Source organism: Pagrus major, chromosome 3 (genome assembly GCF_040436345.1).
Source record: "Pagrus major chromosome 3, Pma_NU_1.0".
Classification (NCBI taxonomy): domain Eukaryota; kingdom Metazoa; phylum Chordata; class Actinopteri; order Spariformes; family Sparidae; genus Pagrus; species Pagrus major.
In genome coordinates this window covers 22581751-22608332 of record NC_133217.1, presented here as the reverse complement: position 1 = coordinate 22608332, position 26582 = coordinate 22581751, and the positions used below count along the sequence as shown (strand labels likewise).

At 38.7% G+C, this 26582-nt stretch overlaps 2 protein-coding genes across 4 annotated transcripts in view; both read right to left on the bottom strand.

Annotated features, from left to right (window-relative positions):
• Positions 1–26582, bottom strand: part of LOC140993880 (homeodomain-interacting protein kinase 1-like) — a 318372-nt gene that overhangs the window by 31999 nt on the left and 259791 nt on the right. The window lies entirely within an intron of this gene.
• LOC140993548 (tropomyosin alpha-1 chain-like) lies at positions 7240–24142 on the bottom strand. Of its 3 annotated transcripts, none has more exons than XM_073463025.1 (9): positions 24029–24142; positions 20412–20537; positions 19182–19315; positions 16735–16852; positions 16340–16410; positions 15679–15754; positions 11415–11477; positions 11209–11278; positions 7240–7322 (listed from the first exon to the last, which is right to left on the bottom strand). In XM_073463025.1, the coding sequence occupies exons 1-9, from the start codon at positions 24140–24142 to the stop codon at positions 7240–7242; spliced, it is 855 nt and encodes a 284-aa protein (XP_073319126.1). The 3 variants fall into 3 exon arrangements, with proteins under 3 accessions (XP_073319126.1, XP_073319130.1, XP_073319129.1); XM_073463029.1 differs by having other exon boundaries at positions 19182–19213; positions 20436–20537; XM_073463028.1 differs by having other exon boundaries at positions 19182–19264; positions 20487–20537.

The following is a 26582-nucleotide window of genomic DNA, read 5'->3' as shown; positions in this document are numbered from 1 at the left end:
AATAAAAGAAATATCCCACAAAGCAACATTACAGGACCAAATAACAGTAATGTGCAGAGGAGGATTAAGGTAGTCATGGGCCCCTAGGCTATTTTTTATGTGGGCCCCCCCTTATGCATCATGCTCTCCCAGAAAAAATGTAATTTTGCACCATGTGTAACAGTGCAGGAGAATATTTGGCAAACATGATCCACACACACTCCAGTTAGCACACAGGTAGGTCAAATCGAATCGATGAGCTTGATTGGATGAGGTGACCCATGTCTGCCCAATCAGTGCTGTTTTGTTTGTTTATTACCCCATGGACCAATAAAGGGTCAATGAATTTTTCCATTATTGTACAAGTACCATAATTATACAAGTGTATTTAAATTTCCAAAAAAATAATCTGACCAATTCAAGGACCCCTCCACAGGGGTGGAGCAGCAATTTTAAATGTGGGGGGGTTCTGGGATAGCACATGAGCACCGCAACCACCTTTGGCCCCTGTTTCAGTCTCCAAAACTAATGCGATGCATTTCTAGATTTTCTTCACTAGGATATGCCAATAATTTGCATTCAAAATGTACATTATAGCACAACGCTCTTTAACCTAAGATATTATATATTCACAAGCAATCACATACCATGGTATTAAGAAATTAATGTATATGTCTTATTAAAGAACAAGTGTGAGTGAGTGAAATTGGCAAGAACACTGTGTTCCTCCCTCTTCTCTTGTGTTATCTCCCTCTCCTTCTCTCATGTTCTCCCCTTCTCCTTCTTTTGTGTTCTCCCTCTCTTCTCCTGTGTTCTCCCCCTCTTGTCTTCTCTCCAACTTCTCTCCTGTTCTCTCCCTCATCTTCTCCATGCTCTCCTTTGTCCTGACTCCTGAACTTCCCTTCCTCAGAAACATCCTACATAAAGAACTCAAAGTTAATATTCCTGAACATGTAAGTGTTGAAATATTTTATGTAAACTTAGAACAAACAGCCTTGATTTTGATTAGGAAACATTCAATTCTTTTGTTGTTCTTTTATCTGCTTTTTATTAATTATTTTACATATATTTTGTTGTTCTAATCTGTTTTAACTAATCTTTCATCCTAGCCTTTATTGTACTCTATATTATTTTATTCCTCTTATTATTTAAGATTTTAATAGTTTTATTGCATTTCATTGTCTTCATTTCTATTCTTTTCTAGTTTCTGAGAGCAGTAACAGGGATGAGTTGATGTAGGAGATTTTCTTCATTGAAAAGAAGGTTTTAAGCTCCAACAAATAGCTTTAAGTTACGTAAATGAACACCTACATGGCATTAATGCAAGAATATGAATGTACTACCATAAAATTGAATTAGTGCATTTATGGATTGAAAGCTAGCTTTCTGTTTCCCTCCTGTCACATAACTCCAATTAAATGACAACTTGACTTGAAAAAGAAGTCAATCTTCTGCTGCCTCTTCCTGTTTGGCATTCCTAACAAAAAGAATAATGATAATGTTGAATAATATCAAAATCAGTGGATGTCTCTAGAAAACTATCTGTCAGTTACCATTAACTTTACCTGGCTTGCATTAACTTTTTTTGCCACCTGGCTTGCTTAATATTAGCGGACATGCCACAAAGCCAGACGCGGATTAATGCACAGGCTTCCCTAGGCTGCAGCCTAGGGGCCCCACGTGTGGAGGGGCAGTGGCGTCACAGCCGTGGGGGACTTTTAAAACAAGGTGATTTCATCCCCCCGACTTTCTCCTAAGGTACTAAACCGTTTGCCCGCCCTCGCGGTGTACCAGTGTGCTAAAATAGAGCGCACCTCAGTCCCCCATACATGAAAACCCATTGGCCAAGTTAGATTGATTGACAGCCATCAGGCCAATCACAACCATTTGACCAAACCCACTAGTCCCGGCCCCCCGGGAAAGTAAACACTTACATGTAACACGGAGCTGCCGTCACTCGCTGCCGCAGACAGCGAACAGAGCAGAGGTATGAAACGGTTATTTAACTAGTTAATAATGTAGAATTTTGTCTGTAAATAACTAAACTATGTCTTGCTTTGATGGCTGTCAATCTGTCCTACGACTCTTCGTCTCATTTCTCCCCGAAAAATGGCGTCTGTCCCCGGCAGAGAGCCAGGCAGCTCCTGCAGGTGAATGGCAGTGATTATGTGACACGATTCAGAGCAGAAAACTTGAACTCACCGTGTCTTTGTCTCCTTCCACTATTGTGTTGTTGTAGTTACTGTCTCTGGCAACTTGTATTGAAAAAATCACTGATCTTAATCACAACACATTATAACAGCATCCATATAATTATTAACAGTCAGTGGATACATGTTTAGGTTAACAGGTGGGAACCCTTCGCTGCGACAATAATGCGGAGTCTGTGTGAAAAGGGCTTTAGACTAGTTATAGACTGTACCTTCCCCCTTTTTCAATTGCTCCCATTTCCCGTCTTCAGGTGAGGGTGGGAGAGAAGATACCACTATTTGGTTTCTATCCACCACCAAGTCCCTTGCAAAAAAAGTTTATTCAAGTGTGTTATCCTAAAGCTGACGTAGAGAATTCCAGAGAATGATAGTTGATCACTGATTCTCATATGCTTTGGGTTGGCCAGCGTCCCAATACTCAATAATCTATCGTTCTAAACTATCTTTGTCTGGAATTGTCTACTTCAGTTTTAAGTATACTTGGTTTATACTAACAAGTATCTAGATTGGTCTAAGTATGTGGCTTACACTTAATGATTTGATCGAGATATACTTAAGAAAAGAATCATTCAGTATTCTTGCCCTATACCAGGGGTCTGCAATCTGGAGCTGCATGCTGCTCTTTGGGTAAAGCTACTGCAGAGGGGCATGGAAATTAATAATATTTTTTACATGGAAATGACTAATATTTTTACATGTTACAACCATGGCAGTATTTCCAGTGGCAGTGTGGTCATAACACTTTAAAGTGTACTTTAATAAAATAAAAAAATTGTATAGTATATAGTATAGTTCATATTATAATTTCAGAACAAAACAAAGCTTGGGTGTACGGGGCGCCCTGATAGCTCACCTGGTGTATGAAGGCTGATTCCTCAGCAGCAGCCTGGGTTTGATTCCAGTCTGTGGCAACTGATGCATGTCTTTTCCCCCTTTCTCCCCATTTCCTGTCTGACTCTCCTCACTGTCCTATCTCAAAAAAGGTCAGAATCCCCCAACAATAATCTAAAAAACCCTCAAAAACACTTACACTATATAAACTAGTTGTGTACCTCTTGCACTTACACAGTATAATCAGAAGTATACTTTCATAAACTCAAAAGTGGGCCAATTTATTTCCAAGAAGTATTGAAACAGTGCACTTGCAAGTATACTACCAGTACATTAATGTACTTACTACATAAAGTAGACTTTATGTTTACTTGATTAGTTGAAGTATACTCCTTTTTTGTAAGGTGTAATTTCAGGGCCAGGATTCCCAATACAGAGATTAATATGTTAACTGAAAATGACTTAAGCATGTTGAAGACAGGGCAGCGAGCAGTGCCCTCTGAAGGCCCAACGTGATTGAGACGTTAACTGGTAGGCTCTGCTACAGTTTTTATTTGCCACACAAAGTATTACTTCACTTCGCGGTCTGTTTAAAATGCACACTTATAAAACTGGGTCATTTCCGGAGACAGGACACCAAAAACAGGGGCTGTCCCTGGAAAACAGGGACATCTGGTCAACCTACCTTTGAGTGTACACAAATGCCTCCAGGGAAGATGTCGGACCGTGTTGACTCAAGACAGGCGAGGACTAGAGGGTGCTGAAAGTCTCTGCTCCATGTTTGACAGAGGAGTGTGGGCTGTATGTGAAACATATCAATGAAGGAAGCTGGATGTAATTGTGAGTATGTTTGTGGAACAATGTATTTAATTTCAAGATGAGTCTTGCATGGTGACTTAATAGAAGTTAATAATTCTGTTATAAGGAATTTAAAATATACATTGATTTGGCATTTTAATAGGCCTATCACTGAGCAAAAACTGAAAGATTATTTACTGCACATCTTTGTTAGGTCCGACTGCATTGGTCACCTGGACTCATTATAAACCTCAAAGAAGCTTCTTTGCCAAACATGATGTATTTCCTGTTGAGACTGTCTGATCAGGTGGGGAATTAGACATTGAAAGATCAGTGTTTCAGTGTATTCAAGACCACCTAAATCGGGACGAAGTGTTGTGTGCTGTGTGTTTTATTTTGGATGCTCATTTGCAGATGAACTGCAGGCATTCACAGCTTCTTCTTATGTCTTCCATGTCCACTTCTCTTTGAGTATGTGTGATGGGTGGCAGGGAGGAGATAGAACCATTAACAGTAACAAAAACTTCTAGTTAGAAACAAGTTACTTCAAGCAGGAGGATTTACAACCAAGCGCAGTAATGATGTTAATAAATAAATCAGACAGTGCACAGGCAATTTAGCGATACCTCCATAGTTAAGTCTTGAAATAAAATCCCAAGTTCTCTTTGAATGACACCGAAAGACACCTTCAAAAGTCCTCAGATCAATCTCGAGTACTACAAGACAGTAATTAGTTAAACACAGTGTCTCTTTAAGTGTTTATACTGTAAGTGTTTAAAGTGTTAACAAGCTGAAAGTGACTAATGCAGTCTAATAAAACAGCCCTGCAATAAATCTTCATGAAGCTTCATGTGTTGTGAAACTGCTGTAGAGAGCTGGTGATTATATATTTTTTTTTATCATTTTGGAGGCCATAGTTTGGGCTGCTGTTGATTCAACACACTGTTTTTAAATGGTAAATGGACTTGCATTTCTATAGTGGTTTTCCAGGCTTCTGACTGCTGTCATATTCACCCATTCTCACACACATTCATACCACTGATGGCAGGTGCCGACCTGCTCATCAGGAGCAATTTGAGGTTCAGTATCTTGCTTTTAGGATATTTCGACATGCAGCCAGGGGGGCTGGGGTGTCGAACCAGCAATCCTCTGATCACTGGACGACACGCTGAGCCACAGCTACTCCCATTTTACCACATTTCTATTCATGAGGGTAGACAAAATACTAAAAACATAATTATAACAATGATGGTACTGTGGTGATTGAAAATATACTGTACTTTCATTGACCTCTTGATATTGCTGATAAAGATACTGCCATTTTTTGGAGGTCTAGGATTGGAAGTTATTGATTTTGGGTTGTGATAGATAAATGATTTGGCCTGCTTACATGCTTATCGAGATTAGTTCTTCAAACAATTTGTTAGGGCTGACTTGCAGTTTATCACTAAATTAACCATAACATATTTTAACAAGCTCAAACTGTGCAAGACTGAGTACTGTAAACTGTTAGTAAACTACAATTCAAACTGTCCACTAGGGCTGTGCAATATATTAATATTTTATTGTTATCATGATAGTATATGTAGAGAGTATAAGGTCTGAGATTTTGGTTATGGTTATATGGTGATATGACATTAGTGTTTTCTGGTTTTAAAGGCTGCATTACAGTAAAGTGATGTCATTTTCTGAACTTACCAGACTGATCTACTTGTTCTGATAATTGCCTTTACCTGCTCAGTCATGATATCCCCATTACTGATGATTGACAAAATACCTACACAATGAGAATTCTGATTGATAAAGCACCAACAGTCATCCCTACAATATTGTCACAATTTCCATATTGAGGTATTTGGTAAAAAATATTGTGATACTTGATTTTTTTTTGCCCAGCATATTGTGATCTGATACAGCTTAAAAATATTGTCATATTATTTTAAAGCCTACTGCTCAGCGCTACTGCAAACTACATTAAAAAAAAGTTAAATAAAAAAAAACTCATTAAGAACTGAGTGTAACAAAACAGCCAAAGACACAGATCCATTAACTCAAGCATTCCTCCTCACCCTTGTTTAACACTGGTTGAGAACAGAATTGATACAGAAGTACAATGAAGAGTGAAATCAGACAAAAACATCCTTTAACAGAAAACATACAATGAACAGTGGCTATTAGATTCAGCAGATACATTGAGAAAGTGCTAAAAACAAAGTACAACAGGCACACACAGATTTCAACAGTTCAGCAGTAAAGGAATGAGGAAACATAGATGAGACAGTTAAAGGGGGGGACTGAGAAAAAAAGTTGAACCAAGAGATGATTCAGCAGAAAAAGGCTGCTCTTGAAACCACAGGCTGACAGGATGGTGGAGCTTTTGGATGTTTAACTGAAAACACAAAAAGCAAGAGACTGTATTGAAGTACATGTTCTAACTAATGAGCCTAATTAATGCAAGCAACACGACAAGTCAGTGGAAGGCTATCCAACGAGTTTCTCAGTCCTCCTGTGTCAGCCAGCGGGGAGCCATTTCCATAAAGCGTACACACAGGGAGCAAATGTATTTCTCAAATGACTGTTGCCTATAATTTGCAAATACATTTGTGACTGCTGCAAAGCTCTTGCATGCTCATGTTTTTATTTATTTATTTATTTTTGATCAGTGATCCAGGTCATGATGAGTGAAAGGAGAAATGATCTGTTGCATATGGGGTGAAACGGGCAGTCCAGTTGCCAGGATCAGATTTTTGTACTTATTCACATTCATATTACATGTCCAGCTGCATTTGTGGTGACCAAAACAGGTATTTTAAACCAAAACATGATAATTTGTGGTATTTGTGCCTGAGCCTAACCAGAGCATGAGCACAGCTCTGTCACAACATAACAATGAAAACAGAACCTAAAGAAACGGAAAGTTGCAACATATCGTTTTTTTTCAGCGTGCATACATTTTTATATTGTGATGTACAAAGATATACTTAGTAAACTGTCATGTTAATTCATTTTAACTGTAATATCAGAGCAGGATGGACTACTGATTTAAAATAATGTATCACATTCTGTGTCTATAATACAGCACTTAGAATTACCATGATTTGAATGACTGAGAACCTTCATCAACATAACGTATCACATTAAGTCAATAACTTTATCCGACTCATTGCTTGTCATTGTTGTAATACGGTGAATTTTTTTTTACAATAATTCATTATATATCTGACTAAACAAAGACACCTAGACTAGATACCAACTATTTAAATTGAGAAGAACATAAGATTATTGGTTCCTCTCAAATATTAGAAACTACAGCAGGCAGATGCATCAGTGTACAATAAAATTGTTATTCATCCAAATAAAAAGGGTTACACTGGCAGCTCATAAGCACACTTGTCACTGGTATCGTCACGGATATCAGTACTCACATAGAGGTCATGTCATTCAGGGCGTGGTCCAGTTCCTCACTGATGGCTTTGTACTTGAGTTTCTGTGCATACAGCTCATCTGCATGTCCAGAACACAGACAAAGGTGTGTGATGAAGGACAAGAGAACAGAGAGGCTGAAATTAGTATTGTGGAAAATAGAGCATTTATCATAAGACAGAACAAAAAAATATAAACCCATGTAGATGTATCACAATCCAGTAGAATACAAACCAAAACCCTGTTAAAACTCAGGTTAAACATGGGAGGGACAATATAAGGTAGACCTGTCAACGCAGTGCAATTCAACAACTCCATCACAGACAATTACAGCTGTCTCTTACAATTCAAATGCCATTTTGATTTGTTGTTGTTGTTTTGTGTTTTCTACATTTCATTGAAAAACATTTCTTGCTGCTTTTTGATGTAGTTCAGCTTTTGCTTTCCATATGACTGCAAATTCAGTTGTATTCACGGTTACACTTCATTTTACAGGTCTGGAAATGTCATGGTAAGTAGGTGGTAATTACCAAGCAACATATTTGAACATATACACTACCAGTCAAAAGTTTGGACACACCTTCTCATTCAATGGTTTTTATTTATTTTTTATTATTTTCTTTATTGTAGATCAATACTGAAGACATCCAAACTATGAAGGAACATGTAGTAAACAAAAAAGTGTTAAACAAACCAGAATATGATTTATATTTTATATTCTTCAAAGTAGCCACCTTTTGCTTTGATGAAAGCTTTGCACACTTCTGGCATTCTGTCAATCAGATTCATGTCACCTGGAATGGTTTTCAATTAACAGGTGTGCCTTGTCAAGTGTTCATTTGTGGAATTCCTTGCCTTCTTAATGTGTTTGAGACTAGAGCCCGACCGATAAAGGATTTTTAAGGCCGATACCGATACAAATATTTGGTGATTTAAAAATCCGATATTCCGATATATCGGCCGATATATATATATATATATATATAAAAAATTATTTATAGTTATTTATGAGTCCTCACTGAAATAATATGATAATGCAGTTTAAAAATAAACTTGTTTGTTTTATTGTCACAACAGAACAGAGGAACATCAAAATTACTAGCTAATTCCGTTTCACTCTCGGCTTACACGTAACAGCAGCAAAACTGGACATGGTAGTCACAAATTTTGTCATGCTTATTTGAGTTAAGAGAACTGATGGGGATGTTCTTTTAATTGTTAATCAAGCAATGTATTTCTCGTGACAGTTGCCAACTTACCATGAACACACTTCACCGATGAGCTCAGTCGTGGATAACTGGTTAGCTCTGCCCTGGATCAGCTGGTTGTCGGGTTTGTGGCGTTCTAAACACGAGTGTTGCCAACAGGGACGTTGTAGAGTGTCCTCTGGTGGACAAACTATGCAACGCCAACACTCATAACATGGTTGAAGGGTGTTTCGTCCGTTTTTATTTTATTTTTTAAATATTCATTTATCGGCCATTATAAATGCCGATACCGATAGTTTGGAAAATGCCTAATATCGGCCGATAATATCGGCCAGCCGATATATCGGTCGGGCTCTATTTGAGACCATCAGTTGTGTTGTGCGGAGGGAGGGTTGGTACACAGTTCAATACAGTGAATAGCCCTATTCGACTACTGTTCTAATCCATATTATGGCAAGAACCACTCTGCAAAGAGAAACGACAGACCATCATTACTTTAAGATATGAAGGTCAGTCAATCTGGAAAATATCAAGAACTTTGAATGTATCCTCAAGTTCAGTCGCCAAAACCATCAAACACATGATGAAACTAGCTCCCATGAGTACCACCAAGAGACCAAGAGTTACCTCTGCTGCAGAGGATAAGTTCATTAGAGTTACCAGCCTCAGAAACCACAAATTAACAGCACCTCAGATTAGAGCCCACATAAATGCTTCACAGAGTTCAAATAGCAGACACATCTCAACAGCAACTGTTCAGAGGAGACTGCGTGAATCAGGCCTTCATGGTCGAATTGCTGCAAAGAAGCCACTACTGAGGAAGAACAACAACAACAAGAAGAGAAGTGCTTTAGCCAAGAAACACAAGGAATGGACATTAGAACAGTGGAAATCTGAACTTTGGTCTGATGTCCCAAATTTGAGATTTTTGGTTCCATCCAGAGTCTTTGTGGGACGCAGAAAAGGTGAGTGGATGGTTTCTGCATGTGTGGTTCGCACCGTGTAGGATGGACCAGCGCGGCTACCACAGCATTCTGCAGCGACATGCCATCCCATCTGGTTTGCGCTTAGTGAGACCATCATTTGTTTTCCAATAGGACAATGACCCCAAACACACCTCCAAGCTTTGTAATGGCTATCTGACCAAGAAGGAGAGTGATGGAGTGCTGCGTCAGATGACCTGGCATCCACAATCGCCCAACCTAAACCCAATTGAGATGGTTTGGGATGAGTTGGACTGCAGAGTGAAGGCAAAGCAGCCAACAAGTGCTCAGCACCTCTGGGAACTCCTTCAAGACTGTTGGAAAACCATTTGAGTTGACTACCTCATGAATCTGATTGAGGCAATGCCAAGAGTGGGCAAAGCTGTCATCAAAGCAAAAGGTGGCTACTTTGAAGAATATAAAATATAAAACATATTCTGGTTTGTTTAACACTTTTTTGTTTACTGCATAATTCCATATGTGTTCCTTCATAGTTTGGATGTCTTCAGTATTGATCTACAATGTAGAAAATAATAAAAAATAAAGAAAAACCATTGAATGAGAAGGTGTGTCCAAACTTTTGACTGGTAGTGTATTATATTGAGCATATTTGAAATTATCCTCCAATTACCACAATAATTACCTCAGAAGTTATACAAATGACCCCAATATTATTAAATGATAATAATATTCTGCTATTCTCCAATAAGCAGTTAATACATAGCTGGTAATTTCTTTAATACATTTCCAGGAAACTTCCAACTAGTATCTGTCTAACTTCTGTAGGTCAGTGAATTAAAGTCATTTTTTTTTAACCATTTACATTCTCACCAACCTAAGCAGATCAGTCCAACTATGGAACAATTTTCCTAAATGTCAGTTTATTAGTTTCTGTTGACAGTGTATTTTATGAGCAAAGATGTGATTTTTAATTATGGTTTCTAAAGAAATTATTGGATTTATGAAAATCTATCCTGGATGGACATCAGACATTCACACCACTGTAAAGAATGAATTTTAATTGATTGTTGCAGAAAGGTGGGTATGATGTCTGTGTGTTTAGATTTGACTGAGCCTGTGGTGAATTGAGACAGTCACACGTTTGTGCCATCAATGAATAAAGATGAGTGACCTGCAAGTGTGAGCTAAAATGTATAATGTTGTATGTCTGATCTTTAACGTGGAATTCTGCAAAAGAAAGAAAAGGATGTATGTATGTATATATGTATGTATATGTGTATATATGTATATATGTATATATATATATGTGTGTGTGTGTGTGTGTATGTATGTATATATATATATATATATATGATTAAAAACATTTATAAAAGAAAATAGAATACATACATATTCTAATAGAATACATCCATTGTTGATTTGGTTATGCACATGGGATTTGTTGACAAGAAGAAAAATATAGAATGTTTTTAGTCTCCTTTAAAGATATGGTATGTAACATAGCACATTCAAATGTCTAAAAATAAGTAGATCTTTGTGACATATTTTGTTGAGTTGTGTACTTACATTATCCCAAATGTTTCCATTAATGTTCAAAACCAGAATAAACCCAAGTGTCCTTGGGCAAGATACTGAACCCCAAAACTGCTCTTGATGTGCTGGTCAGCACTTTGCATGGCAGCCACCGCCATCAGTGTATGCATGTATGAATTACTGTAAGTCACTTTAGACAAAAGTGTCTGCTAAATGCCCTAAATGTAAATGTAAGTGTATTGAAAAGGTGCACAGTAATGGGAAAACGTGTAATCACTGTACCTTCCAGATCATCAATAGTCTTCTCCAGCTTGGCCACGGATCTCTCAGCAAACTCGGCTCGGGTCTCAGCCTGAGATGACAAAGCACAAGTCAAAGTCAAAGCACAATATGAGCCAACAGATTCTCATGAACAGAATGCAGTTTGTGACAACACATCTTTGAGGGTTTTACGATATCTTCCGGCAATTCTAGTTCTTCATTCTCACCTCTTTCAGCTTGTCAGTCAGGATCTTGATCTCCTCCTCATACTTGTCCTCTTTTTGAGAGTACTGTGGTGAGAAACATTACACACATGCAGATGTTGGGTAAGTATGAAAAACTGATCTACAGCAGTATTTTAGAAAAATACTCAGTTCCACAATGTCAGTGCAGGCAGTGTTCAGGGTTAGGGAAGGATCCAGGTTATGGTTTTTAAATAGCAAATACTGATGAACACGCAATCTTCTACGCCTATCCACCATCCCAGGTTCCACCCCCTTAAACCTTGTTTCATGAACATCACCCTACTTTCTATTGAACAGCTGAACATTGGCACTGAACATAAATTGTGCTTTGCAGAAGTGAGAGATCTTTTTTTACTGTACTTTGTTTCCCCAGGCCCCTTCATTGCCCCTTTCCTTTCATCCACCAGGTGCCGTCAAACTTTCCCTCATTGTACCCATCATCTGACTGCCCCGCCCATCTTCACACCCAGCCCCTTCTCAATTGCAACATGTCAAATACAGCAGCCAGGTCAGTGGCCCTATGCCTCTAAGTTTGATGCCGCAGTTACCCATCCAGTGTCACTTCTTAAAGCTCCCCTCAAGTGCAGTAGTATAAGGAATGAGTCCAGTCTGAGTCCAGGGGTGGTCAGGTGGTTGGACGGGTCATGCGCTTTATTAGTTAGTTTATTTCGAACATGTAAATAAAAGAAATTAAAAAAGAGAAAAGCATTATCAAACAAAATAAAAATACATTCCCAGTCAAAGAAAAAAATCAAGGAATGAAGGAAAAGCGAGAAAAGGAAACAAAAACTTGATTCCTCCATTCCCATTCATCATCCCAATTTTTAGACATGATTATGGTAGTCATGATACACACATTCTAATACCCAAAATAAGAATAATGCTGAAATTAAATTAAATAACATGTCCAAAAAGGAGTAGGAAGAAGTGTAAAACTTATTTACTCCTACCCCCTTTCACCCACTTTAAATACCCATATCAAAGTGCTTTCCTATTCATCATGTGCATCTGGATTTCAACCAATGAAATCCCCATCAACCAATGAAATCTTCATGACTTCACCTCCAGAGACAAGGAATCATGTCCCAAGAGTGACCGAAAATCAAGATGAATTTGTTTTGAAGTTAATGTATTTACATTAACTTCAAAACAAATTCATTCATCTTGATTCAACCCTGAGTTACATCATTTATTTAAATGATGTAACTCAGGGTTTGAGTTATAATCTGAGCTTTATGGGGGGCTCTAAAAGTAAGCCTAACCCTAACAAACGTTAGGCCGGCGGTACATAGGATATCAGCAGAGCAGGTACGTTTTGTGTGTGTGAGAGAGAGAGTATACACCTACATCACTGGGACAAACAGATACAACGTCTTAAACTCAAATAAAGAAAATATTAATGTAAAACGTCTGCCGAATGAACAAGTATGCCCAAATAGATAAGAATGTGTTGCAGACAGCGTTTCACAAAGTTTATACAGTTCCTTCTAATGAATGTTTTAAAATTGAGCATTTTGTAAGGGAGTCTGGTGACTTTCTCCACTTTCTTTTCCCCCCAAAGAAGTAGCCTCCTAGTTAATGTTTACTAGATTAGTATAATTTAACGTTTTCACGTCAATATGTTAACTAATTTGGCGTAAATGTTGAAATCAGTTGAATCACTGTGTTCAAACTGCTGATGGGAGGCAAGACACACCTCAGACACAGAAGCAGACAGGATGCACTTTAAACACAGCTTAAAAACAGCTTTTACAGTGATGCCGAGAGAAATTGACACTTTTTACGAGGAAGGAAAAATCTTAATGTAGTGCATTTAATGCTGAATTTACAAGAGGGGACCAATGATTTAAAATTTGCCGTGGCCGTTTCACAAATTTTGTCAAGTTTCTCCTCATGATGCAACTACTCTTAAACTCATGCAATTCGTAAGGGAGTCTGGGATATTGCTGTTACTAGTGAATTCACTTGTTTACATGGTCCATGTCCATGACTTTCACAAACACACACACCAGCCCACTGCTTTAAACAATTATGTGAAGTAGATCACAACAGTTAATTAATTTAAATAAGAAAAGGTATGACAGTGCACACCCCATGTTTCTTTTAACCTATTTATATTATTAATGTAAAAATTACTCATTACATTGAAAAAATATTTCAATATACCCTGTTGTAACTTACCTTATGCAAGTGGCATACTTACACCACCTAAGTTATGTGACGTGACTTATGTTACGCAACTTATGCAATGTAAGTAACGTGAAATAACATAGTTATTTAAACTCAAAGTATGATATTTTTCTAAACCTAACCAAGTAGTTTTTGTGCCTAAACACAACCACAAGGTTAACAGTCAGCTTTATTTTGAAAGTCTAACCGGACATTGCATATTACATATTATTGCTAACTTGACCGTGAAGCCCTTCATGTGCAAAACTGACGATAGAGTGGTAGGTAGTGTCATAGGCTGAAGCTTTAGGCCACTGACAAAGCTGCTGTATTTGATAAGTTGGGAGTGAGAACATGTTGTCACTAGAGTTGTTCTGATTCCTATACCAGTATTGGAAATGCCTCTGTCAGTTCATCAAGTCTGCTGCTGCTCTGTTGTTGCTCCTTCAAACCTGTTACCTGGGACTCTATCATCTGTACCTGGCTGCCTCGTGGGCTTGAAAGATTTGAATGTGATTTTGGTGATTAAATAGTTGATCTGCACCAGCTCTGCCTCCATCGTCTGACTCCTATTGTCCTGCTCTCACCAGTCGTCACAGTATCGGACTTTTGATCTTTGTTTGTACAATGTCATTTTTGTAAATAAAGTATATCCCAATTAGAATTTTTTCAACTGACACAAAATCAGGTACAACAGCTCCTGGTGTGATCCAGATCTACCATGCCTGGCTGGAGATGTCACATACAAATAGTCAGGTTGAATAAAATCTGACAACCCATCAAAAGGATTTGAATTCAGTTCTTTTGTTGGGATATGTGCATTTTGGGCCTCAAACAGTTAAATATTTTAAAAATCAAATTACAATTTGAAGCTAAATGCATACTCAATCTACATAAAGACAATTTATTATTATAACTTATCTGGGCTAATTACAAGTTGAATGCTATGCTTCTGTCTCTGTTGGTTTTCTCAATGACTGTAAACAACTCTCACACTCTGGATCAATCACTCTGTTGACGCCCCCCTCCCTCTTTCTCTTTGTGTAGAAATCATATTAATATGTTACATGAAGTTACATGAAGTTGTACTGTATTCGCAGTGACCCCTCCAAGAGGACATGTGGACCCACCCCAGTCTTTGTCGGGGTATTCAGGACTCAACTATTCCCATAGGCCTGAATGCCACTTCAGTCACAGCTAGTCATGTAGTTTTTATGACTGAAGGTCATGCCATCTGTGCCGTACAATAATCCCATCTGACAAAGTCACTCAGCAGTGTAGTGTCTGAGTGTTTCTTATACCTTCTGAGCTCTGAGTGACAGGACAGGATCAAATGCTTTCATTTAAGTATATTTGGGAAGGAGACAATGTAGAGATCTCATGTTCAGGATAACAACACATTAGTTCTGTAGTGTGCTTCAGAGAATAGCTAAAGGAAGAGGCCCACACCAAGGACTGAGGGATTCAGAGGTTCAATGTATACATTTCCATCTAAGGATAGGAAAAGGACTCAGGGTTGACTTAATATACACATTTCCATTTAAGTATATAGAGACTAACATCAACATAGTCACGCACACACCTCCATGTACACGTTTTCCCTTGAGAGAGAGATGTTATGCAGACCCATCCTTTTCTAATAGGATAGAAGGGCCCTTAGTTCCCCAAAAAGGAAACAATTAGAGAAACAGGCGGACCTGAGCGAAGAGACTCTAAAAAGACACACACACCAGAGAACGGGGGGATTTTGGTGGATCTCCCAAGACTGATGGTCAGAGAGGAGTTCTGATAGAGCAGAGGGCAAAGTATTTTGGGTATCACTTTGCCAAGATTTGAGAATACCAGGGAGTGCACACTCTGGTTCGGACGCTGGCTTGAAATCTGTTTCAATAAAGATTGTTCTATCCAATCAACCCCGCCTTGCCTCCGAAGAATCTTTTATCAACATACTACACGCCGACACCTTTCGAGGACGACAGCCCATACACCTCAGCAGTTTTTTATTTTCTGTGGAGCATGACAGAAGAATTTAAGCATGCTGTGCCATGCTGGTTTGAGTGCTGTAGTCTGGCCCTACCTTTTCAGCCTGTGCCTCCAGAGACTTGAGGTTATTGGTGACATTCTTCAGTTCCTCCTCCAGCTCAGCACATTTTCTTGTGTAATTTTATTGTCAGGGAAAGATGAAGGGAAACAGGTGGAAGTAAGAACATAGGATGAGTCTGGAGAAAACTGTCAACAGTGGTGACAAGTGTACATTTTTAAGTGACCGTTGTAAAAAGAGACAGTGGTGGAGGCAGTATGTAGGGCCTTCACTTAAGTAAAAGTAGTCTAAAAGAAAAGTACAGAAGCATTAACAGCAACATCTACTGAAATGTTAAAAGTGGAAGTACTTATGCAGAATGGTCACTGTCCACTGAATTACATGCTGCCTAGCTTCAGTTTCCTCTACCATCACTATGATCTTGTGTTCCAAAATGTGTTTTCCTCTTTTGGTACTGGCTATTTCCGACTAAACCCTCATCTGTGCTGCATTACATGAGGGGACATCACAAGGCAGAGAGAGATCTATAGATCAGGCATGTAAGTTACACATGGTGCTTAAGCAAGTTTTTAATGCTCAGTATTGTTTATGAATCAAATGTAAGCACACTGTCAGAAATGATATTAAGACTAGGTCCAGGTTTGGTTCTTCAGACCATTGATCTGAACTCTGGTGGTTCCCTGATGTAGATACTTACGCCTCAGCCAGCTCTGCCCTCTCCTCTGTACGCTCCAGCTCTCCTTCAACAATCACCAGCTTACGAGCCACCTGGACAAATGCATTATAATGTATATGTATATGTATATGTATATTTATCATATAGTTTCACAGGAATAATTGTAAAAACACAATCAACTCCTTGATAGTCAACATTAAAAATGATTGTTTACTATGAGGACAAGTCAGTTTGAGCACCTGAATGTATGACTATATTATTGTCAGTACTGCTATAATGTAAAGATACACCACTGCAGCAATATACACAGTAAAAAATCAGATGTTGATCTTTTTGCAGCATTATTAAAGCTTTTCCCCACTTCTTGGAGACAGTAGGACACTGCAGATTCCAGTGGCCAACAATAGAAAACTCACCTCCTCATACTTGCGGTCAGCCTCCTCTGCAATGTGTTTGGCCTCTTTCAGTTGGATCTCCTGAAGCTCCATCTTCTCTTCATCCTTCAGAGCCCTGTTCTCAATCACCTTCATACCTCTGCCCATACAAACCATTATTTATTACTTACTAAAAAAGTACATTGCAGACCAGACTTACTGGTAAATGACAGAAAATATATTTTTTAATAATTATCAACTAACTTTTAAGAAAGCACGCAACAAACTCTTACTTTAATTCAAGGGAAAGTCCGGTTCCTTGTATTTATTTTTTTAGCTGTAATCTTCATAATGTATTTCTATAGCCATCTAAAGCAATGCAAATATGAATAACTTACTAACTAGCAGAAAAGTGATAAATGTCTAATGCCTGTCAGGAATTAGCACTTAGTCGATATTGTGCTAATTTAAATTAATCATAGGTAATTTTGGCATCTGCATGGATTCAGTCGCTTGATGAAAAATTAGTTTTAGTCACATTTTAGTCATTTGATTTTCGAAACTAAAGACATCAGTGAAATGATAGGCTCATTTTTGTCATGCATGTTTTATGTCTTCGAAGCATTTTGTGGCTAAAGCTGTCACCATCTTTGTTGTATACAGTTACCATGGTCACAGGTGGACACACACACACACACACACACACACACCACACATAGACACTGTGATTTCCCACACAGTGTCTATGTCCCTCTGCTGTCCAGTCATACAAAAGACTTGCCTCAGTAAATTGTTGCCGTGGCTGAACCGATACTGATACCAGTACCGGTACCTGTTATTTCCTTTTTTCATTACCCAAATGTGCCTTTTTTCTGTACTTTACTATTTATGTTCTGACAAAAATGGAATTTCAGTTGTAAATATTAAGTCACCAAATACGACCAGCACTGCCTCAAAGGAGGAAGCAGCTGGACAAACTGTGTTTACTAAGTAAGTGTCAGATGCAGCCAGTGGCTGAGTTTTGACTAACACTTAATGTAAAAATGCTAAGATAACATCAACCAAGTAAAAGTCCCAGTTATCTACAACAGCAACTTCTCCTAGCTCATCAGTGGATGCAGGCATGCAACTGTCAAACACGGTACAATCTTCAGCTGTTAGATTTTATGTTTGACTGTTTCCTCAGGTGACACATGGTCAGCTATGTATTTTGTATCATCAATATTGCATTGAGTTTTACCCCGACTCACTGTGACTTGCCGGGTCAACATCTCTCTCTCTGTCTCTCTTAAATGTTAGTTAAAAGATAACTCTCAGGTACCGGCATTTTGCTCCCATTAAATTAACTCGAATGGGTATCTATAGTATCAATGTAATTCGGTCGGTACCCTTAAAAATGTAGAGTTACAGTATGTACCCTATACCCCCTACCTACAGCCCTGGTTTTATGAATGAGAACAGGAGTTTGTGCTATTGCCTTTTTCTGTCTCAAGCTATCATCACTGAATATAGCATCAGGCCTTACAAACCAAGTGTAAATTTGGCCATAACAGGCTGTGATTGGGCCCCCAGGGCTAACATCACTGAGCATGCTCACAAGTATATATACTGTCACAGACTGTAAAACTTCCTCTAGTAACATAATTCTTTAGTACATAACCCTCTTGTACCATCAATCAGAGCTGAGTGTGTCCAGTTTTCTTTTTGGTGACGTGGCTGACTTGATAATTTGTTGCACCTCACAAAAAGGATGTCTGAATGATCCTCTGATCCTCCTACTGGTACAAGAAGGTGAGGATACTGGGCTAAATAGGGCTGAAAAATGTTGGCTAACTCGGAGGGGGACTTTAGTGCAGTTATTGCAAAAGAAAGGACCATACAGAGCTGCTCCTAGAAAAGCTTTAGCTGTAGCTATTGTTATCTAGCTAGCCTGTTTTACAGTGGTGAGCTCAGTGAGCTCAGTGATGAAGGCCCTGGGAGGCCCAATCACAGTCTGCCATGGCCATATTTAGACTTGGTTGTTTAAAAGAGGGCTGTTGCTTTATTCAGTGTTGTCACTTTCAAACAAGATCTTTTGGTAATTGATTGATTTCAAATTATTGTTTAGTTTTTGTTTGTTGACAAGTAATGTAGCCGCATGCATTCTTGAAAAAAGTTAATACTTTTTGTCATAGTTTTCAGCAATGAAATTAACTTAAGTTATTAGTCAACTAATATGTTGCAAACTGATGGAACACCAAACAAAATATGTGTACACTGCCATGTCTAATCCTTCTGAGATGGGATGGGACATATCATTGGTCAGCATTGGTCTTCTTCTTCTTCTTCTTCTTCTTCTTCAATATCCGAATGGCTTTCAACTGGACCGGTGCAAAGGGGCTACCTCTTTGAACCATGGTAATAGTGTGAGCCTTCCCTGATGTACACATCACTCTTGTTTAATATACACAAAGAAGGTTAACAATCATTACACCACAGCAAGAAGTCACCTCTCGCTCTCATCAGCAGCCTTCTCAGCCTCCTCCAGCTTCTGAAGAGCTGTTGCCAGTCTCTCCTGAGCTCGGTCCAACTCCTCCTCCACCAGCTGGATACGTCTGTTCAGGGAAGCCACTTCTGCCTCAGCCTGGGCACAGATAAACATGACGCAGACTGATTCAGACAAATCAGTGTCCTACCTACAGCTGTTCAGGTGATGATCAAAATTGATCTCAACCCATAAGAACCCAGACCCATATTAGGATATTTAAAGTGTTTGTTACAAGCGTGTCACCATGGGTTCTTATGGGTTAAATCTGTTTTATTCACAAAGCCACTGGACCCACACTAGTATTTACACTTTCTCTTTTTGAATGCAGAACAATGGTCCTTGCTGACAGCTGTACTTTCTATTTGTAGACTCTGAAATTGATTTTTTAGCAGTGACTCTGGACTAGAGTGTTAGAGAATGAAAATTGAAAACAGGCAGAAGAATACAGGCTGGAATGTTTCTTTTACTTCAATTTATGATTTTATATCAACATAGTTGGTGGTTCACAGGAGCCATAGACAGTAGAATTTGATTGTGCATGTGCTGTAATCAGCTCAGTGTAAAAAATGACTATGTTTTATTTGTGGCTGTAGTCTAACAAAATGTGTGAGACACAAAACTGTACTTATTTGCTAGTTATATAAAGTTCTCCCAAAGCAGAGAGCCTAGAGATGGGCAGATAATGTGACCCGGGAGGAAGGGATACCAAAATGGACTTTGACCATTGTTAAGCTCACAGCTGAGCGGCTGACATCATGGCCAAAATAGGGCTCTGAATCCCCCCAACAGCTGTGAGGAGTCCATGCTGGGTATGATGACAATGGAATGCAAGGGAGAAGCAGAGATTCAGCCAGGCTTGGTTTACACTGGCAGCGCCACAGCTTTTCTCAGAGCCTTTACTCAGGGCCTCACACTGTGTGCCAGTGTGAGAAGGCACAGAATCATTTATATTTACAGGTTTATTTGTTCTTCTACCTAATCAGTTGGAAATAAAAGAAAATATGCACAATCAACTACTGTACCTCCTAAAGAGGCGCCCCAACATTTGCCTTGTATATCTTGGTCTTTGTTTTGGTACATAGGAGTATGTTTTTAATATATGGAAAAAAGGGTTAAGTAGAGACAACATGAGGACACACACTCTGACTTAATCACAACAATTGTTATATGTTTGGGGAATAGTATTTCTTACATCAGCAGCCTTCTTATCGGCCACCTCAAGCTTCTCTTGAGCATCCTTCAGGGCCTCAGAGTATTTATCGAGCTCGTCCTCTGTCCCCTTCAGCTTCTTTTGCATTTGCAGAAGTTCGTCTTCATGCTGATGTGGGAGATCAAACACAGAGATAGCAGGCCAGCAATATCATGTTCAAAATGTATTTAGCCGATAATTTGTTTACATGCTTAAAACAGTGATTGTAATTCTCTGGAATATAGAAATTTATGTAAAGGTATGGTCCCATTTTTTGAGTTCGTTCTTTTAACAATACTCACATGCACATATGTCTATTGAAGCTTGCTGTAATAATTCTTCCTGTTCACACAGGCCATTAAGATATCACTTCCTGACATGCTTCCAATGGCAGAGATGGTGACAAAAATCACAGTCAAAAAACATCTCACTCTGTGCGAAGAGTGAACTTTGCACCAAAATGACAGGCGAAACTTTGGAATACATTTTTGTACTGTACAAAAAATTGTCATAAACAGATGGCTGGGAAAGTTGAAGCTAAGTTCCATTAGCTCATTGACATCCCACTTTCTAGATAATATCAAATCAGCATTCAAAACTTTGCACATAAGGCAGTATACCCCACCCCCACTCCAACAGTAAACTGCTGTGCAGCAACCATGTATCTTTTCCCAAAGGCAATGGGATAACACTTTATTTAAATGGGTCTGTCATGTACACAAAGCATTCTTTATGAATGTATATGAATGTATTCATCAAAAGTCATTTGGTCAATCATGTCACTTTTAATGCAAAGTTGACATTGTTTGAGATATCTTTGTTATAACTACCTGAAAATAACAAGACAACATAAACATGTCACAGCAGGCCTAATAATTTTAAAAGCTTTAAGAAACTATTAGCTTTATGTGTTAACATGCAGTCATGTGTTCTTGGTTTTTACATTAAAATTGTGTCATGAATGTTTTTCTACTACAGTGGTGCAAGTTGGACTTGTCATTAAGATGTCATTTAATGATATAAGGCCAGTTTGATGACAGTGAACAAGTATTAAGGGAGTTTTACTTGTTGCGAAAGTAAGCTTACCACTAATTGCTGCTAACTATGGCTAGCTGGCATTAGCTAGTTATCAAGGGGAGCGTACCTATGTTCCCCGGGTCCTATGTTCCCCACTGTTGCCGGGGAACATAGGACCTTTTTCTAAGAAAGGGTCCTAAGTAACTAACCCTAATCCTAACCCCTAACCCTAATCCTAACCCTAACCCTTTTGGGGGAAAGCGGGGAACATAGGACCTTTTGGGTGAACAGTGGGGAACATGGGACCCTTTTTTTAGAAAAAGGGTCCTATGTTCCCCGGTCACATACAAAGCAGGGAACATAGGACCCGGGGAACATAGAGATGATCCCGTTAGCTAGTACTATCTAGGTTAGCCTTGGAGCTAGCACTCCAATTAGCTGACTTAGCCCCAGGATGCCAGGAGCCAAGCCTAGCAAGAAAACCATCTTGGTTCTGTTCTTCCCTGTCATCAACTAGCCTCCATCTTTGTCGGACACTGTTTTTAGTCCTGGTTTCATGTCCGGCCATGTGGGAGCTGGCAGACTGTGGCTGCCACTACCTGATCCTTAACACCAGGTCCATGTAGGTAATCCTGCAACTCATTGCAGTTTAAGCGACCACTGTTTACGTGTATCAAGTAAAAACTACTAATTGTAAGTCATAGTGTGACTAGTACCTACAAAAATATCATATCAGTTAGCATGTGCACTGAAGTCTTCAGCGTTCACTTTGGTTCCAAGTATGTTTGGATACCCAGATATGTTTTGGTTCCCAGTCTGACTGGACCACATACAGTAGGATTCTATTGTATTGTGGTAAATCTCAGGTCTCTGTGTCAACGTGTCTTACATCCAGGTGAATTCACTTAGGCTAATACCTGGCAATAACAGGCAATCTGTATCTGGGTATCCTGTCTGGTTAAGGAAAAACATGTTAAAGCATGATGTGAATGCATGCACAACACAAGCACAAAAATCTGCTAGTGAAGCTGAAAGGTCACATCAGGCCACCACTTCCTCTTATCTCAATTTTGGAGAAAGCTAGAGGTAATAGCAGTAGTTAGCATTTTGTCCTCGCAAAAAGTAATTTAACAAAGAAATCCTCGATGAAACATGTGCTAGTGGAAACAAAGCTAGCTTGGAAGGAGGTGGGATTTCTGCTTTCTTTTAATTTGGCAATGGCCACCTAAAAACAAAGTTAAAAATGAACCCCTCCCCTCCACTCTTGTTATGGTTAGGTAATTCATCCACAAAGCACAGCACTGTACATGAGCCCAGTCACCAGAAAGAAATGTTGGTTGTTAACATTTCTGCAAACAGATACATTTATTTTGTGTGTCATAAGAACCATATTGAGATTTATACACTATGTGTCATATCATGTTCATATCAAATGTATATGACCTGACTTCCTTGTCGGGAAGTGGAGAGCATGGCGGTGGAGTTCCACTATGCAAGAGGGCTGCCAAGCGAGTGACTGACCTGAAGTCTGTGTTTCAACATTTGTAAGTGCAAGTCCACCAGATATATTTAAGGAGACCTTGGGACAATTTCCAGCTGTGTTTGTGACAACAGAACTGAATAGTTTTGACAAGACCTCAGGACCATAACTAAGTGGTGTTTGTACCTAAACCTAACCAGACCAAAGCACAGTGTTGCCACACCATAAAATAGAAAACTGAACCTAAAGAAATGTAAAGTTGCAACGTAAAGAAATGTTACGTTTTAACATATTCGTGGTTTGCAGAAACGTATATAGCCAATATTAATTATGCTGTTTTGGCTGTGTATGTGTACAGCCCTTGTGTTTTGATGAGTTTCGGTTTACATCTACAAATCATTGAAGGTTATACTAGCACAGTATAGTGTTAGAGGCTGTTGGGTACCAACCTAATCAGACTGCTACCTAAACTGAACCCAACACAGTATCAGGTTTCAAGCTCCAGTTGGGTTTAGGTTTGGTTATTTTTTTAAAATCTAATTAATAATATGATATATATTTTTATATATATATTTGATATAAATATCAAATGTAATTAACATTTTTTCTCTATTTGCTACATTTTGCATGTAATTTTGCAAAAGTGGATATGCAATGATTGAAAGCAAAGCAAAAATATAATAGGTCACCAGTTGGTCTCAAATTCAGTGGTATGAGTTAGATTCAGTTTCGTTGGTTGGCTTGAGTCTTCAAGATAAAACCAGAATAAGTTATCAGTTTAAGGCCTGTGCAGAACTCTTTGATTGACTGATCAGATTGTCATCACACAAAGCCATCACCGGAAATAGTTTGAAGAGACCGTCCAAAGACGATATGGACAAATCCATTCACCCTTTGCTAGATACTATCTCAAATTTATATCAAGCTGTTGGATTTCTGACCACAGGATGAATAAAAGATTGTTATACTTTTGTGAACGCTCACTTATAATATCCTCATGACACAGGTAACTACTAAATATACTCCATTTGCAATCAATTTGCTCCCAAGGTCTTGATAAGAATATCTGGAAGAATCAGTTTGATGAAACTTGATGTGTTTTGAATCTGTGTTTATCACCCACCTGCTTGCTTCGATCTTCAGCTGCTTTCTTGTCTGCTTCAGCTTGTTCAGCCTGGTCCAGTGCATTCTCCTTGTCCAACTTCAGCATAAGCATCTTCTTTTTGATGGCCTCCATTTTGGCAGAGGTTTAATGGTCTTTTGCGGGCACACAAAATAAGTAGAGAGGAAGAGACAAAGGGGTGCAGGACAGATGACCTGAGAGCCTGGCAAACTGGTGGAGACACTAAACTCTGACAAAGAGCCATTTATATGACAGAGGGGGAGGCACTCCCACCTCTAAGCCCCTCAACTCACCCACAGGACCACACCCTCCCCTATCCTCCACAGTCATGTCTTAGATAAAAAAAAACAAAAAACCTGTACACTAACAACACGTTTGCGTAAAACAAAACACACACACACACACACACACACACACACACACACACACAGACACACACACACACACACACACATATATATATAGGATAGGAGATATTACATATATATAGTATGTCTCTAATCTATCTATCTGGCCTTTTCCTTGTGATGTTGGTCCTAAATTAAATAACATAAAGATATAGTTTATCAAATATGAAATAAAACAACATTGTCAAGAGCATAAATGTTATTAGGAGACATGATGGAGGAAAATGCTTTTGTCTTTTTCTGTCTACCACACTCTGTTCAAATTACAGACCAGGCATAGGTCGGACGTTAGTCACAGGAATAAAAGTACCTGTCAGTTGTGGCCCTGTGACTGCCAGACTACAGCTGATGTGTTGTATTAAAAATGTTTCAGGGTCCTTTGAGGCTTGTAAATGTCTCACAGAAATCCACTGCTGTTTTCTTCAAAATGTACTTGATAAAAAAGTATGCTGTAACAGGTCTCCATATTTAATTTGTTTTAGTTATGGCCACCGTTCAGTTAAACAACAGCTGTTGCTGCCATTAAGCAAGCAGGGTGCTGTTACAATCTCATATCCATTTGACACTATTTAAGTTTACAGTGGAAGACATGTGATATGGGGTTAAGGCCCCATAACTATTGGTGCCTGTTAATGAGGGTTGGCAAGATTAATTTCATCTTCTATCACGTGTGTACTATATTGCGGAAGTCAAAATTAATATAATAAAGACAAAAACTCACTGCAAGGTCCAGTTAGTAGCTGTTCTTCAGTCTTTTTATCACATCACCTGATCCTCATCAGAGGATGGAGTTTGTCAAGTGAAGAAAATGACTGGATTTGTATTTTTAGGTGAAACTTCATCTTTAATGTAGTAACTGGGTTATAAATACAACAGGGCTGAATTGGGAGCATTCATTGTATTTACACACTAAGAGATTGTTTTAAATCTTCATAATTCATAAAGTATAATGCTCATCAATAAAATAGTTCAAAGCACTCATCTACAAAGAGGTTTGCACATTTAGATATATTAGACATTTAGATGATTTTAGAATATTGCTAGTAAAACCCCAAAACATGTTTTATTTTCTCAGAAGGACTGTTGAGTTACATCAGTTAGTGGAACAGTGGCCAAACAGGAAGTGATGTCAGGACTTTGTCCTTCTGTTTTGCCTCATAAAGTTGATGTTGGTAACATGTTAGGGAACAAGGTTGACTGCACCAAACATTACCAGAACAATGAGATATGAGATTTTGAGCTGAGTGAAAATGCAGAACCACATTACATAAAGCAATTTGATCAGTTGATCAAAATGTGAACTACTGCTGATTTAAAAATAACAATCTAGTATGTGTCCAATTTTGAAGGAAGTCTTCATATATTCAGTATTTTCCAGGTTAGATACACAGTCTGATGTTGTCATGTTTGTGTATTTCACAGCATGAGGCATTCTTCACTTTCAAGAGTGACAACAAGTCCATGGAAGGATTGAGATTTCTGTTCACTAAATGTTGCCATTGACTACAAAGGCAAAAGGCTTTGTCCATACAAATATGATTTAATTCACAACTAAAACCATACATTGTCATGTATGAAATAGTATGCTCCTCTATATTTCATACTTCATTAATTTATTGTATATGAACTGCCTTGCTGATGAGGTGAGAGGCTATAGGATAGAACAAACACAATTCAAACTGACACTGGGGATGAATGCCTGTCCTGTAACCCTATTCCATCACCTGGCCTGTAATGCCTATAATTGGATTTCTCCTGGGGATAGATAGGGTACAGGGGCAACCGGGGGACTATGTCAGTTATTCCCCTCTCTAGGCCCCAGTTGGTTATTAATAAACATCTTTTGGCTGACATTGTCTAGAGGATTAGAATAAGAGACTGCGTCTGCAGCTGTGCACACAAATACACAAGCAGACAGGGACACAGAGATACAGGAACAGAATTACTACTGAAGTTTGTGACTGTTTGGGAGCCCTTAATGACTGCCTGGACTCTATGATACTCTGGAAATATATAATATATGTTTCCTCTTCATAAAAATAGCCATCATGAGCCGAGACTACCTCAGTCTGAAAAGGCTACCTGGTGCAGCATTTATTACTTTGCTGTAGGCATGTGCTTTGTGCTAACGTACGTCACCAATGTGT

Excerpts from the sequence above, each read along its gene's own strand:
- LOC140993548 (XM_073463025.1), bottom strand. The coding sequence starts at position 24,142 with ATGGAGGCCATCAAAAAGAAGATGCTTATGCTGAAGTTGGACAAGGAG. Across the intron at positions 20,538-24,028 it reads CTGAAGATCGAAGCAAGCAG|CATGAAGACGAACTTCTGCA; the intron begins GTGGGTGATAAA and ends CTCCCACATCAG. Across the intron at positions 16,411-16,734 it reads CTGACCGCAAGTATGAGGAG|GTGGCTCGTAAGCTGGTGAT; the intron begins GTGAGTTTTCTA and ends GCATTTGTCCAG.